At 40.7% G+C, this 15018-nt stretch overlaps 3 protein-coding genes across 4 annotated transcripts; all 3 read right to left on the minus strand.

Annotated features, from left to right (window-relative positions):
* Window positions 1-1541: 1541 nt before the first annotated feature.
* On the minus strand, window positions 1542-5894 carry LOC135633150 (uncharacterized). 2 transcript variants are annotated; one of them, XM_065142280.1, is made up of 6 exons: window positions 5737-5894; window positions 4596-4646; window positions 4434-4506; window positions 3659-3699; window positions 1829-1888; window positions 1542-1742 (listed from the first exon to the last, which is right to left on the minus strand). In XM_065142280.1, the coding sequence occupies exons 1-6, from the start codon at window positions 5800-5802 to the stop codon at window positions 1683-1685; spliced, it is 351 nt and encodes a 116-aa protein (XP_064998352.1). In that variant the 5' UTR covers window positions 5803-5894; the 3' UTR covers window positions 1542-1682. The 2 variants fall into 2 exon arrangements, with proteins under 2 accessions (XP_064998352.1, XP_064998353.1); XM_065142281.1 differs by having other exon boundaries at window positions 4434-4503; window positions 5737-5893.
* A 969-nt stretch (window positions 5895-6863) lies between these two features.
* LOC135634283 (early nodulin-like protein 18) lies at window positions 6864-8264 on the minus strand. Its single transcript, XM_065144645.1, has 3 exons — window positions 8131-8264; window positions 7814-8045; window positions 6864-7488 (listed from the first exon to the last, which is right to left on the minus strand). The coding sequence occupies exons 2-3, from the start codon at window positions 8043-8045 to the stop codon at window positions 7022-7024; spliced, it is 699 nt and encodes a 232-aa protein (XP_065000717.1). The 5' UTR covers window positions 8131-8264; the 3' UTR covers window positions 6864-7021.
* A 2484-nt stretch (window positions 8265-10748) lies between these two features.
* On the minus strand, window positions 10749-13735 carry LOC135632311 (tubulin beta chain). The gene is made up of 4 exons (XM_065140773.1): window positions 13588-13735; window positions 12784-13184; window positions 12414-12683; window positions 10749-11637 (listed from the first exon to the last, which is right to left on the minus strand). The coding sequence occupies exons 2-4, from the start codon at window positions 13175-13177 to the stop codon at window positions 10961-10963; spliced, it is 1341 nt and encodes a 446-aa protein (XP_064996845.1). The 5' UTR covers window positions 13178-13184; window positions 13588-13735; the 3' UTR covers window positions 10749-10960.
* Between the last annotated feature and the right edge of the window lie 1283 nt (window positions 13736-15018).

Here is a 15018-nt window from a genome sequence, read left to right on the forward strand (position 1 = left end):
ATAGCATAGGTTAGCCCAAAGCATTTGTTGTTCTGGGCAGTGGTGCTCCCTCGGTGGAGAGGAGTCACTGTCACATCTTAAATTTGTTGGGGTGCACCACTCAAGGTGTAGGAGCTCATACATTGGTTAAAGACAGACCAATATCAAGGAGGAGGGTGTGCTGAGATCTTATTCACATTGCGGATGAAGCTGAAACACATCAAACAAACAATCTCGATTCTAAGGAGAATCCAACAAATATATTTATCTTGTATTAATAAGCACATCATAAAGTCAACCAGCGGTGGCCAATGAGACACCGACGACTGTCCCATAGACGTTAAGGTCAAACGAAACATGCATATTATACAGTGTCAGTGAACATGACAGACTTAAAAGATGCTATTACAGGACTAATGGTGGTGGCTCCATGACTGGCCATCCAACAGACTTTAAGAGCTCTATGGGGCACATGCATCATTAAAATTGCAGCTGCTGGTCCTCAGCAGCCTGGCTGAGAATGAATGTAATACTGTGGTTACATCAGAACTCATTGGCATGGAAGGAAGCATCAACTCATGGCCATGGCTTGAAATGGTTCATTGGTCACTGTTTTGTTACTGCAGTGTCAATCAGTCAGTCACTCTGGTTTGCTGGAGATGATTTCTGAGACTGTGAAAAAGAGACATAGGTACCTGATGCTGCCTCATCAAGTCAAGAGATTGGTCAGTCTCTTTTTTACTTTTTTTTACCTTTTACTTTTCACTCTGGTGTTCATCCTTTCAGGTGCTCACTTTTGCTTCATTTTTGACCGTAGAATGATCATTTTGTAGTGGTATCTTTGGCTCATCAGTGATCCACCAACTCATAACTTGGACAAGCACTTGGAATACAAATTGATTACAGTGAAAAGATGTTGAAAAGGATGTTCCAGCAACAAAATCACCTTACTCATATACTTGGACAAGCACTTGGAAGACAATTTGTTCACAGTGACAAGATGTTGAAAAGGATGTTTCAGCAACAAAATCTGACTTGAAATGTTGGCTTGTTTCTATCTTAAAAGGATCTGCAAGTAGATATCAGAATGACAACCATATGCATTTAGGACAAATTCTATTGTAGCAGAATCAGTTGATTTGATTGCATCTGAGATTACCCAACGAGATTGCTCTTTACAGATCTAAAAGTTTGATCATTATCCATGTCATTCTGGAAGGGTGAAAACCAAATGACTTTTTGCTACATGGTAAATAGGTAAAAAGAAAAAACAGAGATTTCAGTTAAAATATCAAATATTTCTCAAGGACATTCTCCGACTCATCTACACGAGGTGTTCATCTTTCTATATAATTAAAGAACATATACTGCATGTGAAATTAATTTAAGTTTAACATTTTGAAGGTCTCCAACGGTCCCAGAATCCTGCAAAATCGAAAACCTATGAATGATTCAAGATGCAAAATACCCATGTTCGACACCCTGCAGACTGTTTCAATCGATGCATTATCACAACCACCAAAATATTAAAATGCTAAGGCACTAAAAATGAGATCAGCTCATGCAACAAATGAATGGGTAGGCTTTGATAAATCAAAAAGCACAAACCACAGCACCTAGTTGTAGGAACCACAAAGTCTTGTTTTGACGTGCTGTTCATGTTTAACTAGATAAATCTAAAGGTCTCGGAGACATTGAATACTTCAGAGGCCATCGTAATCAACAAACCTCTGAGCAGCATCAGAACTCAGTTCTTTGTACACCTGAGATACAAGAGAAACATCTATGTCAAGAGATCACAGCAGCGAGAAGAAAACAAAATGATGGGGAATAAGAGGATAAATTGTACTAGTTTCTCATGGGCCATTCGAAATGCCTCGCAAAACTTCTCTGCCTTTGCTGCCCCCATCTGTATCGACCAGAAGAATTTCAATCACGTGCTACTCAGAGAAATGAGCATCGGGTGAGCAGTTTAAGCACTGATTTGGTTAGATCATAGAGTCGAAGTATGATTTTTCTCTATAAACTCAAAGCAATGATGGACATAGACCATTTGTCACCTGATCAGTTGAAAGTAAGCTTGTCATTTTGGTTCTTCAGCTGTGATTATATTTTCCTACAGTTCACTTTTGATCTAATGTTACACTGATTTGTTCAAAATTTCCAGATGCCACACCGTGGCAAGGCTTTATTCACAACAAATTAAATTAGCCAATAAAACACTTCAGAAGTTTAAGCCTCATATGTGGCATCTTCTTTATCAAATAAGACTTCAAACATTTGTGATGCTTGTTTGTTTTAATCAAAACTTAGGCATCCATTATTTTAAGGGGATTTTGATATAGGCCTTATGGTGCAAGGACTATCTGGATTTAAGAGTTTGCTGGAGCTTTAAATTGCTTACAAATCATCTACATGACAAACAGTGTCTCGTAGAAGATTTAGTTTTCAGTAAATGAAGGGTCAAAGGGGTAACAAATTCATAATAAATTATTGCTTTGATTAAATTATTACTTTTGGTATTTAAATTTCAGTTATCTTTTATTCTTAATTTCTTGTTTTACATATCAAACACCACTTAGATATTTCTCTTCCAGAAATATGTATAATTCTTGAAGGATCAGTAGAGACCGATGGAACCTACCGGGATCAGCCAAAATTGTATGTCTACTACGCCAAGACCGTATAACTGGGATAGTCAAAAGTACCAGGGTCATATGCAGATCAGCTCATCCTAAAATTTTAAACAATTATTTCTGCTGATATCAAACTTAGTGTTGCTAAAATCTTATTTTAAGCCAAAATATTAGTTTTTATTTTGGACTGATGGATTAAATTAGTAAATTAAGGCAATCAGTAAATTAAGATTCATACATCTACAGTCAACAAATGGACTGATGGAGAATTTATTAGTTTTTATTTTGGTTTAACTGCCTTCTTTTATCATATGCCCTAAACTTATCAAACAAAAATATGGGATATTGACTAATCTGGTGCTGACTACCTCGTAAGAAATTGTTCCAAGCTCAATAGTTACAAGGGTTGGCATGGTGGAGGTGGCTCTTATAAATATTATAAGTTATGCTCTGACTAAATAGCAGACTGAACAGCGTGTGCTAAGCTTAAAGTGCCCAAGTCTCCACTGACCGACACAAACCAGGTAATGAAACAAATCTGGTGCTAGTCCAAAAAATATCTTAGTAACAAAAACACTAATTATTAAAAACCTTAGATATCAATCAACTAAACACGTCTAGATTCGACATAAAGCTGAACAGAAATTGTTATGAAGTTTCAGCATGGCCAGACAATTCTCCAGATCAACATTAAAATTATGACTCCAAAAATGTTAGAGCACATCTAAAGCCCCATCAGATGGGTGTTCACTTCATAAACAATCTTCATCCAACAAATAATATAGCAGTAACTGACACACAGATGGGATGTCTGTCAATTTCATTAGGACTCTATGACTATGGCCTGCAAATCATAAATATCAATACAAGGATTAAATAGTTTGTCTGTTCATTCTATCATGAACAAGGATACCATGATATGGACCAATGTGACAAAACTGATAGTACAATAAATTTTAGACAATACAAGTTATATGGCATGATTGTCAACAAATGTTACCTTGAGCAGTAGATATTTGGAGAAATAAGAAAGATGACCATACCTTTCTTTCAGCAGCCAACCTTAGCTTCTGCCAAAATGGATCTGCAAATAGCCAATTAATCAGCATCCACTCGCAGCAAGCAATGCTGACATAGATTGACTGCTATTCTACCCTTGTTGCTTTTAGTAAGTAGCATTTAACAAGTTTTTCTTTGTTTGCAACCTCAGATAATTTAAAACATGTAATAGGATCCAGAGTAGCTTCAAGAAATCGATGAAATGCCAAATTATTATGTAATTTGTGTCATTTATAGATCTGCAAATAATAATAATTATTATTATTATTATATAATACAAAAACACTTAATTTGTCATCATTGCAGGCTGCATCAGGTAATAGTGATCTTAAAAAGATTGCCAAGGCTTCTTTTAGCTCCCTGGTCATTCAGTTGCAGATTCTCAGGAGAAAATAAAAAAGGTATAAAGATATTCTGCTCTAGCTGCAATAAATGAAGATGCATCAATATTGCCTGATGTGCAGGGCAAGGAGGGACAGGATCTTTGTTGCCCAGACATTGTTGCTGATGAGACATTTTCCGAATATATGCAAGTATGCTTCTATTTTCTTGCATAAATTTATATGCATGTATGCTTCATAGTTACTGGTATAACCACATTTTCTTGCATACATTTTCTGAATATATGGAAGAACCTGCCAACCTTACAAGAAAACAAACAGTCTATTATCTTATAACAATTAACAGACAAATAACATATTGCTTTATTTTAACAGAAGTAACATATCCAAGTATGCTTCATAGTTAACTATGACATACCATCGTTTTCAGTTTCTGATGAACCATCTTTCTCATCCATTTGATTCCAAGCATTTTTCCATTCGGTTACCTGCTTCAAGAAGTTCAATGCCAGTGATGTTAGTCTTATAGTCATTGGTTAACCATAAACATTGATCAACCAAAAGGAATATAATACCATACCTCATCTTGTGATGAATGTGAAGTAGTTCCTCTTGATGATTCAGATGCGGCCTGAAAGAGTGTTCATTGCATAAAAATGACAGGATAACAAAGAGAGGCACTTAAAATATAAACTAGACAAGCTAATAATCAGGACATCACTGAACTTGAAACTTTTCTTAATACTGTCGATCAAGTGCTAAAAGGAACCACTTCATCAGTGAACTTGAAACTTTCATTTGCAAAGCTATGACAGAAGGGGTGAACTACGACAAGCACTATCTCGCATGACACTCAAAGTTTCTGCAACACAATAACGCCTACTGCATTGTGCAGAAAGACTCCTCTAAACCTCAAAGGATGACCACCTAAAGAAACAATTTTCCAAGGATTTCACCAAAATCAGTCAAGAGGATATGCTAAGATGGTGACTGCTTCTTGCAATTTCAAGAACCCATAAATTCTCTTGCACACATTTCAACTTTGTATAGTGTATCAACTAATCGAATATCATATAAATTGTAAGAAGGAATACTCAAATCACACACAAAAGTTCATGTTTTTTACTGTGCTTCATGTATATCAACCGTAGTTAATCCACTGGATATTTAAGATCGTTATCAACATAGATGAAATTGCACCTTTCAGAAGAGATTTGCCACACTCGAAGTTGCAGGAAGTATTAAATTAACCCAGTGGAATTTCAGTACAGCAAGCAATAAAATAGTTAAAGACTACTATTTGGTTCTCACATTCACCCCGTTTAGTCATCCGTACATTCTTATTCAACATGCGAATGGCCGCGAAACTTTCATCTTTTAGTGAACTAACTACAAAGCATCACTCCGTCTAGGAACAAAGGGCCGACTGTGATCTACGCATCAAGGACACAAAAGGACCGTCAGTCGTGCTAAGTTCATCTTCAGTACAATCTAAAGATAATGATGCAAGTTTTAGGTCAAGATATCTACATAAAGAAAAAAAATCAAAAGGGGGAACACTGTGGAAGAACAAAGACTCAATCGAAGCAAGAAACAGTTCATTCCACACACCACGACACATAAACCCTAGAAGTTTGCTGAATTCGACGCCCTCTTAACGCAAACATTTGATACGAAAACAAACAGAGAAGACGACGATGGACGGGGATTGGAAGAATTACGCAGTAATTCCGAGATCGGACGACGGGGAAGAGGTCGAGAAGGCGTCGGAACTCTTGCTCGTCCATGGCTTGGAGGTAGACCCCTTCTTGCTTCTACTTCCTTCCGGTCTTACCTCGGCTGCGGTTAACAAAGCGATCGAAGCAAGTTTTCCTGCTACCGAAAGCAGTCTCTGGTCCGATTTCAGATTGAACCCGACCGGCCCGGCCCAAATCGTCGGCGCGTGACTTACAATATATATATATATATATATATATATATATATATATATATATATATATATATATATATATATATATATATATATATATATATATATATATATATATTCTTGCAAAACTAAAAAGATTAATAGATGTGTAATTATTGTTATCAACATAATAATGTTAAAACAACTAATGGAGTGATACAATTATTAAAAATAGTTTTTTGTAAGATAAAAAAAGATGATAAATAGCAAAGAGAAAAAAAAAAGGAAAAGAGGCTAAGTGTAGTGAAAAGGAAGGGTTAAAAAAAGGTGTAACGTAATTAATCAAAAATTATATTAAAAAAATGATTTAGCTATTTTAATTTTTTTAACATGAATTGATGACATATAATCCATTAATTTTGTATTAAACCTATTGAAAGTAATTCTAATCATAAGCATTACTTTTGGGGATCGACAATTCATCCACATCATTTTTTTTATATACTTTAAGTGGTACATCGTTAGTATCGAATGCTTATATTCTCAAAGGGTTGAGGATTTATAACTTCAGCTTAGATATTTTTGTCAATAGTTTGGGTCAAATAAAATTGATAGATAAATTAGTCCATTAAATTCGAATCATAATAATTATAAACTATACATGTTGTCTCTTTGGAAGACATTCGATAAAATTGGAACGAAAGAAGAATTAAAGATTTATATATACCATTTTGACATGAGAAGACGATTCAACCCTCCACTGATATAATTATGGTGTAGCTTGATATGAATTTAACCAGCATATTTGATTAACGAAGATCTTGATATTATATTATTTAAAAAAATTATAATGAAATTGATCGAGATTAATATACATAACATTTGACACTAATACAATCCAAATATTCGAATTTATTATTTTCATTTCACACACACAAATATTTTTAATAAAAAATATATATAATTAAAATTAGAATATATATAGATTTTACACCATTACGTATCAACGATAGACATGGATTGTTAAGCACACAATAAAAACATCAAATAAATGAATAAATGGATCACCAACATGCTTTCCATAAGCCCGTCTTCCTTCACCTTACGAGCATTAGAACGCACAAGAAGGCGAAGCCCACATGAAGCCTCCCACCACGCACCGTCTCGCCTGCACGCGACGACGGCTTCACCTCGTCGTCGGTGTCCTTGGGATGGTCGAAGTTGGCCGGCACAGAAGTGTCGGCGCCGCCGTCTTCGGGGCTGGCCGGTGCCGAGGCCTCCGACGGGCTCCTCAGGCTCTCCGGCAGGCCCTGCCCGTACGTCACGTTGATCTTGAAGTGCTGCCCGTGCTGGCACTGCTCGCCGTCGTAGTTCCCCGAGAAGAAGTAGGTCGTGCCCACCTTGAGGAGCGGCACCGGCACGGTCACCGGGTCAATGCTGTACTGCGGTGCCGTGGCGGACCACTCGGTGGTGTCGTCGGCCTCCGCGTCGTCGTAGTTGCACTGCTGGTATGTGGTGGCGTTGTAGGTCTGCACCACCGAGTGGTTCTTGTCAGTGTCGAAGACTGCAGTAGGAACACATGATCGTTCTCATCAGCAGGAACACAAGAATTCAAAATGCGGATCGCAATCAAAGCTGTTGTGTTAGTCCCAGCACTGAATTGATGTCGTGAACTATTGAAGTTGATGAGAGGGTGTCCTTTTGGCACTGAATTCTGAGATTCTAAGGGATTGCATAAAACAAAATCATTTCAGAGCTTTTCGGAGATCGAACAGATCTATGACGAGGAGTCGGAGAAACACTACCAATTATTGAGATGGAGAAGACAATCATGGAGAAGAGAGAGGCAAAACTTCTGCATCGGGAAACCATCCAAATATGGAACTTACAGAGGAAATCTCCAAGGCCGAAGCTCTTCCCAGCTGCCCACTTCTGGTAGTCAACCGCAGGCTTCATGAGGCTGTCAAACCAGCCCAAGGAGTCCCCCACCGTGTAGTTCTTGTAAGCAACAGTGCCATGGCAGCTGAGGAGGGTCACCAGACAACAGATGATGAGGAGGCAGCGGAAGGAACAACCTGAGACCCGACGAGGGGCTGCTTCCCAAGACTGCTTCCCTTCCATCTTTTCTTGGGATCAGGGACTGGATGTGAGGAGTGAGCTCGGAAGGTACAAAAATTGAAAGAGGATGTTGGGGTGGAGACTTCACCTGTACATACAGCTAAGACAGGAGAGACAATGTCAGTGGCCAGCCATAGAAAATGCCATCGATCACTTGTTTCTTTCCCTTTACCTTTTTCCACCTCAAAAACTATGATGGGTGGGTGGCAGCAGGCGCAAAGATGAACATGACAATTGGCATTTCCTCCAAAAATTAATTGGAACTTAACCTTTACCATATCTTAAATACACTATTATTGCTAACCTCCTTGCAATCTCCATCCTATTCAGTAGAAGTTGGTGATGATTCTAAGTAGAATGCTCAGCTCCACCTAAAATTATAGGAAGTTGACTTTTACCATACCTTAATCCATCTCTCTCTCTCTCTCTCTCTCTCTCTCTCTCTTGTGCTAGGTATTTGCTGGAATTGATGTGACCCATATGCCATGTGAAATGAAAGATAGTCTAAAAAATAACACCAAACCTACTACTGGTCAATGAAAAGTCATACCTATTAATACTTAATTATTATTGTTTTGAAAGCATATTTTCTCGTTTTATAAGCTAAAATTTTGAACCTTTAACTCAAACATAATACAGTATAGAACTAAAACTAAAGGTAATAAAGGAACTAAAACTAGAACATAGTTTTCTCATATCTTGCATGATGCACAACTCCTTAGAGCACATTCCGGAGAGGGCCAAAGGAGGAGATGGGAGAGCAACAGTGTGCGTTTGGTCAAGGGAGCAATGATAGGGTGAGCGACAAGCATTTGTATGTGAAAGCTGCGTCGGTGGCTAGAGATCCCATGCTCACAGGATCATGTGAATGGCAGCTGGATGAGTACTCTCCGTTGCCTTCCTTTTGCCACATGCATTGATGCCATGACACCCAGAAAAGGATGGGAGAGTCCGTGACAAGTCAGTGGACGGGTGAGAGTGCCGACGCAAGAATAAATCGTAAATGCACGGTGAAGAAAGGACTAGAGATGATCGAGTCGAATCGGATGTGCTTACAGTTGTGACTCAGTTTAGGATTGTGTAGATCGTATTGCACCCAAATTATTTTTGGATGGTAAGTACTTGGATGTAAGACCTGCTCAATCCATTTGTGATCATAAGTAGTATCGGTGAACTCACACGCTGTGATCGACGAGTCAGCACGATTTGATCCACGGGTCGATAATCGGAGTTCCCAACACTCGGGGGCGGGTCTCCATGGTCAAAGAGTCAGCACGACTTGGTCCACGGATCGATGTTCGGAGTTCTCGGCACTCAGGGGTGGGTCTCTCGATTGGTTGGAAGAAACGTCGAGGTCGAGCTGGATCAGGGGTTGGGATAGCCTGCATCACCCGGGGTGTTCGCGTTCCTGCACATAGGCCCTGGTCGAGAGATTCCCGACTTGAGCTCCTCGTAGATTAAATCAGTGATCTTTCTTCTTCTTTTTCTTGTCCCTTGGCCAAGTGCCGGTCATGGGCTTTTATACTGTTGCCCGAGGATCGATCGTATGTGGATTTGGCATGGCGATCGATCCCCTGAGTGATGAGATTGTACCTTCACATGGTCGCTGCCCGGTATGCGTGGAACGGTGCCATGTGGCACTGTATCGAGTTTTCTGGGATGAGACTTGCCGAGGGGGCACCTCCATGTGCGAGCTTCTGCTCGACGTGTGGGGGGAGGCAGCCCTTGTGCTGACTTGGTAAGGGTGTGACATAGTGGGTTGTGATGTGGTCGAGATCCAAAATATGCCTTACCACTCCCCCTCCCCCCCCGGCGTGCCTTGAGGTCCTTGCAAAGGACTAGGGGCATGCCTGGTTCGTGGAAACACAACGTGCGGATCGATCGCTCGCGTTGGGCGTTTCAGGTAATAATTGGGCCTGTCAACCAAGTTGCCCAACTCGAATGACAGTTTAACTGATTTGTCGTGTGGGTGCTTGGTGGGCCATGCTTTGCGGCTTGGGCAAAGGCTAGACCTATCGGACGAGCGACTAAACTCGGGCACAGGTTGATTTGCCGAGTCGTTGGTCAGTGGGCCGAGCTGCGTGACTCGAGCAAAGACTGGACCTGTTGGCCGAGCGACTAAACTCGGGTGCAGGTTGATTTGGTGAGTCGTTGGTCGGTGGACCGAGCTACGCGGCTCGAGCAAAGACTGGACTTGTTGGCCGAGCGACTAAACTCGGGCGTAGGTTGATCTGACAAGTCACTTTTTTCTTCTTTTTACCATCCCCTAGCCAAGTGCCGATCGGGGGGAGGGGGTTTTACTATTGCCCGAGGATCGATCGTACGCGGATTTAACGTGGCACCAGATCCTCCGAATGACGAGATCGTACCTTCGTACGATCGTCGTCCAGTATGTGCGAAACGATGCTGTCTCAAGCTTCGGCTCGGTGAGGAGGGGGAAGGCAGCCCTCGTGCTGACTTGACAGGCATATGATGTGGTGTGGGTCATGACTGACATCCAAAATATTCCTATCAGGTAGTCTTAAACTCTTACATAGATAGGGTGAGAGGGAAACCTGCAGATTTACGAGATGAAGATGGAAGTCTTTAAATTCCTTGTACTCAAGTGGTTACTACATCTCCTGTCAAAAGACATGTTGGAAGTTGATATGCAGCATCGGCTTTATTGCAGATGTGAGAGCCACCACCCATTGTTCTTTTGGAATCTTGGTATAGAACATTAACTTGATAGCATGCTGTACCGAAATATCATATGAACAGTGAAAATGAACATTACCCCGACTTATCATCGTAACAAAAGCTACAGACGGATTGACTACTAGGATTTGTCATCATAGCAACAGCTTCAGGATTAGCTACTACAGTTGGAGATGGCAGAGGAATGCATCCAGAAGAGGGCGACTTGATAGGCCTGCGTCTCACATATCCTGGGCCAGTTGTTCCTCATCCTCGTATTCACCTTCCTCGTCAGCAGTGGCGTCCTGATACTGCTGGTACTCCGAGACGAGATCATTCATGTTGCTCTCGGCCTCGGTGAACTCCATCTCGTCCATGCCCTCCCCGGTGTACCAGTGCAAGAAAGCCTTCCTCCTAAACATTGCAGTGAACTGCTCGCTCACCCTCCTGAACATCTCTTGGATTGATGTCGAGTTGCCGACGAAGGTAGATGCCATGGAGAGGCCCCTCGGTGGTATGTCACAGACACTGGACTTCACATTGTTGGGAATCCATTCTACAAAGTAGGACGAGTTCTTGTTCTGGACATTCATCATCTGCTCATCGACTTCTTTGGTGCTCATCTTGCCTCTGAACATGGCAGAGGCAGTGAGGTAGCGACCATGGCGAGGATCAGCGGCGCACATCATGTTCTTAGCATCCCACATCTGCTGGGTGAGCTCAGGGACGGTCAGGGCACGGTACTGCTGTGATCCACGGGATGTCAACGGCGCAAAACCGACCATAAAGAAGTGGAGGCGAGGGAAGGGGATCAGATTCACGGCCAACTTTCTCAGGTCCGAGTTCAGTTGCCCAGGGAATCGGAGACAGCATGTGACACCACTCATGGTTGCAGATATCAGCTGGTTCAAATCTCCGACTGATAAGACAACCAAATATTAATCTTCCAAGTTTCAGTTTAGCCAGACAAAAAACAGAGTATATATAATACAAAACACAGATAAGAAACATCAAAGCTTTTGTTTCTCGACAAATATTTGGCAAATACATAAAACCCTGGAAAAGTACGACAAAGTAAAATTAATTCTACAACGTCAAAAGAACTTGGAAAGGTAAAAATAGTGATAATTTTGTAAGGTTATATTATCAAAGAATAGTAATTTAAGCGTCTTCTAAGTAAGATCCAAGCAAACTTTAGTAGTATAAACTGCAAAGCTCATGCCATGATCAACTAATAGCAAGCGAAGGATGCCATATCAAGGCAGACATCAACAAGAACAACTCATGTGCCTGGCTGCATAAAGGTTTACATTTCTCCAAAATCACCTAGCAAACAGGACTACTTTCATCCAGTCTCACATAGCCAAGAAGATCTGATGCAATAAACGTTGACTCGACCATCAATTCTAGCAAAAAAGGTCCCAACAGGTTTGATGTGTGAAATGTCTCAATAAATGAATCTAGTTATCTCTTCGAACCTACAGAAAAAATCTGAGTTTAATTTCATTGATTACTCCAATTCTGAGCGAGTGAATTGGTAAAATGATCAAAAGTGATTAATTTCCAAGCAGCAAAGTTGCATGATCATTTTAATCCAACCAATTGAAATCGTGGGATAACACCAAGAAATATTTTGGATCATTTTAATCCAAAATTCTCGAACAAGAATATGGATCAGTAAAGGGAATGACTTACAGCTGGGAGTAGTTAGCTTGAGCGTGCGGAAGCAGATATCATAAAGAGCTTCATTGTCCAGCACCATACATTCATCTGCATTCTCCACCAACTGGTGGACAGATAAGGTTGCATTGTAGGGTTCAACGACAGTGTCTGAAACCTTGGGCGAAGGGAAGACAGAGAAGGTAAGCATCATCCGATCAGGGTACTCCTCCCTGATCTTAGATATCAAAAGCGTTCCCATTCCGGAACCAGTTCCTCCTCCAAGAGAGTGGCACACTTGAAAGCCTGAGCAAAATAATTACATACGAATCAATGAGGAAAGTAATATGTATAGCCTGGAATACGAAGGAATTAAAGCGACAGAGAGAAAGGAAGCAAGTTATACCCTGAAGGCAGTCGCAGTTCTCGGCTTCCTTCCTCACCACATCAAGAACCGAGTCGATGAGCTCAGCTCCCTCGGTATAGTGACCCTTAGCCCAGTTGTTTCCAGCACCAGACTGACCAAAGACGAAGTTATCGGGACGAAAGATCCGACCATATGGCCCGGTTCGGACGCTGTCCATGGTACCAGGTTCCAGATCCATCAGCACCGCCCTGGGGACGTACCTCCCACAAGAGGCTTCATTGTAGTACACGTTGACGCGCTCGAGTTGGAGATCCGACGTCCCAGTGTACCGCCCGGTTGGATCGATCCCGTGCTCATCACACACCACTTCCCAGAACTTGGATCCGATCTGATTGCCGCATTGGCCACCCTGGATGTGAAGGATTTCTCTCATTTTTCACCTATATTGACGACAGGGAAGCAAAATTAGGACCGAAATGACATCAATCTCGACAACATCTCCTGAAGATATTCAATTAAAGCATAAGATAATAGACCTTAGCAGATATCTCAAAAACCAACAAGAATAGATCAAATTTAGAACACATCTATACACAAATCAGCACCATCCAATATCACACATCATCATAAAAATCCTATGGTTTCCATCTATAATTAGTAAAATAAAAAAGAATTTCGACAAAATGAGAGTAAAATCCGGAAGAATGAGAACACGAACCGAAATCGACTCCGAAGAAACCGCGAGGACAACTAAAGCATCTTATCAAGATCAGAAAAGGATACTTCGCGATCCACAAAAGAACCTCGAAGACACGAAGAATTCGCGTATAACAGAGGGCTTACCGGCGAGGACGGAGATACTGTTGTCCTCGGAGGCAACGAGAGTGAGAGAGAGAGAGAGACGTGAGGGCGCATCGGGAGGCGGAGCCCTAAGCGAGGTTTATAGAGATTATGGGAGGGAATCGGACGGCCAAAACTCTTTCCCTCCTTTTCTTTATCGTCTCTCGGATGTCGTCCGATAGATTGATCGGACGGCTGCGGGCGTCGAGGTCTCGACGGTTGGGGCCGAAGCTTTTGCTTTCAAAAATCATAAAGGTAAATGACGACATCGTCCCGAAGATATCCTACGAAATCACAAATCTGTCCTCCGTTGTGCAGCGGTTCCACCGCAACGTTGTCCGAGAGCGATCCAATCAGACGGCTGGGATTTGATCTTCATCGGGAGCCGTTGGATCTGAGATTTAACGCGGTTAAAAAATTTATATTAAGATTCTTATAATCTTAAAAATAAAATAAATAATTTTATTTGTTCTAACATCATCATCAGTCACATTGACAGAAAACATAGTATGTTACATCACGTATTGGATCGATATGAAAATAATAATAATAATATAATTTTAATATTCTTTTTATTTCTAACGATTTCATCCATAAAAAAATAATTTTAATACCTCACAAGAGAAAGATATATTAAAATTATACTTTTGTCAATCACTTTCGTACCGATCCAATACCTGATATCTGTTTTATGTAAATATAACTGACAATATTAGAATAAATTAAGTTATTTATTTTACTTTCAGAGTTATAAAATTTTTAATATAATTTTTTTAAATATAAAAAATCATGATGCTAATAAAATCTAAACATAGAAGATAATATGTAATTAATCCAAATTAAATTATTAACCTAAAACAAAACCATTGTCTTCCTTCTCAGACTGACGATTATGTTTCCTTCCAATTATTGGAAGCTCTCTGGAGAATCCATGGAAGCATATTCCTTGTGCTGCTGGATGCTAATACGTAACTTGTCCTGCTCCAGACAAATCTGTATCTGTATGTCTTCTACCTACTACATCTTCCATTGATCCACCTTATGTTCCTTGCTCAGTGGTCGAGTGTTTGCAATCAAGTTCTTTGTTTCTAGCTTATCCTTTCTGCTTTTAGCTCCAACTTTTGTCTGTGACAACTTGATTGCAGCTGCTAGATTGACCCACAGAATCCAATGCCAACACCACCAAATCAAATGCTTACTACTTTTGCAGAATTGAAAGGAACCCGACGGACATTTTGGTCCTCCATGGAGGTACTCTTGTCGGCTCTGTCAGCTCTGGGTTTCTACTGCATGTTCTTCGTGAGCTGACTGTTGGATCACACGCGGATCTTTGCTTACTCCAGGATTCAACCATATCCATGAATTTGTGGTGATGTGCAGTCCAGCATGTTCATGTCCAAGTTTGCAGAAGCTCATCCATTAGGTTTCCTTATA

This window comes from Musa acuminata, chromosome BXJ3-3 (genome assembly GCF_036884655.1).
Source record: "Musa acuminata AAA Group cultivar baxijiao chromosome BXJ3-3, Cavendish_Baxijiao_AAA, whole genome shotgun sequence".
NCBI lineage: Eukaryota > Viridiplantae > Streptophyta > Magnoliopsida > Zingiberales > Musaceae > Musa > Musa acuminata.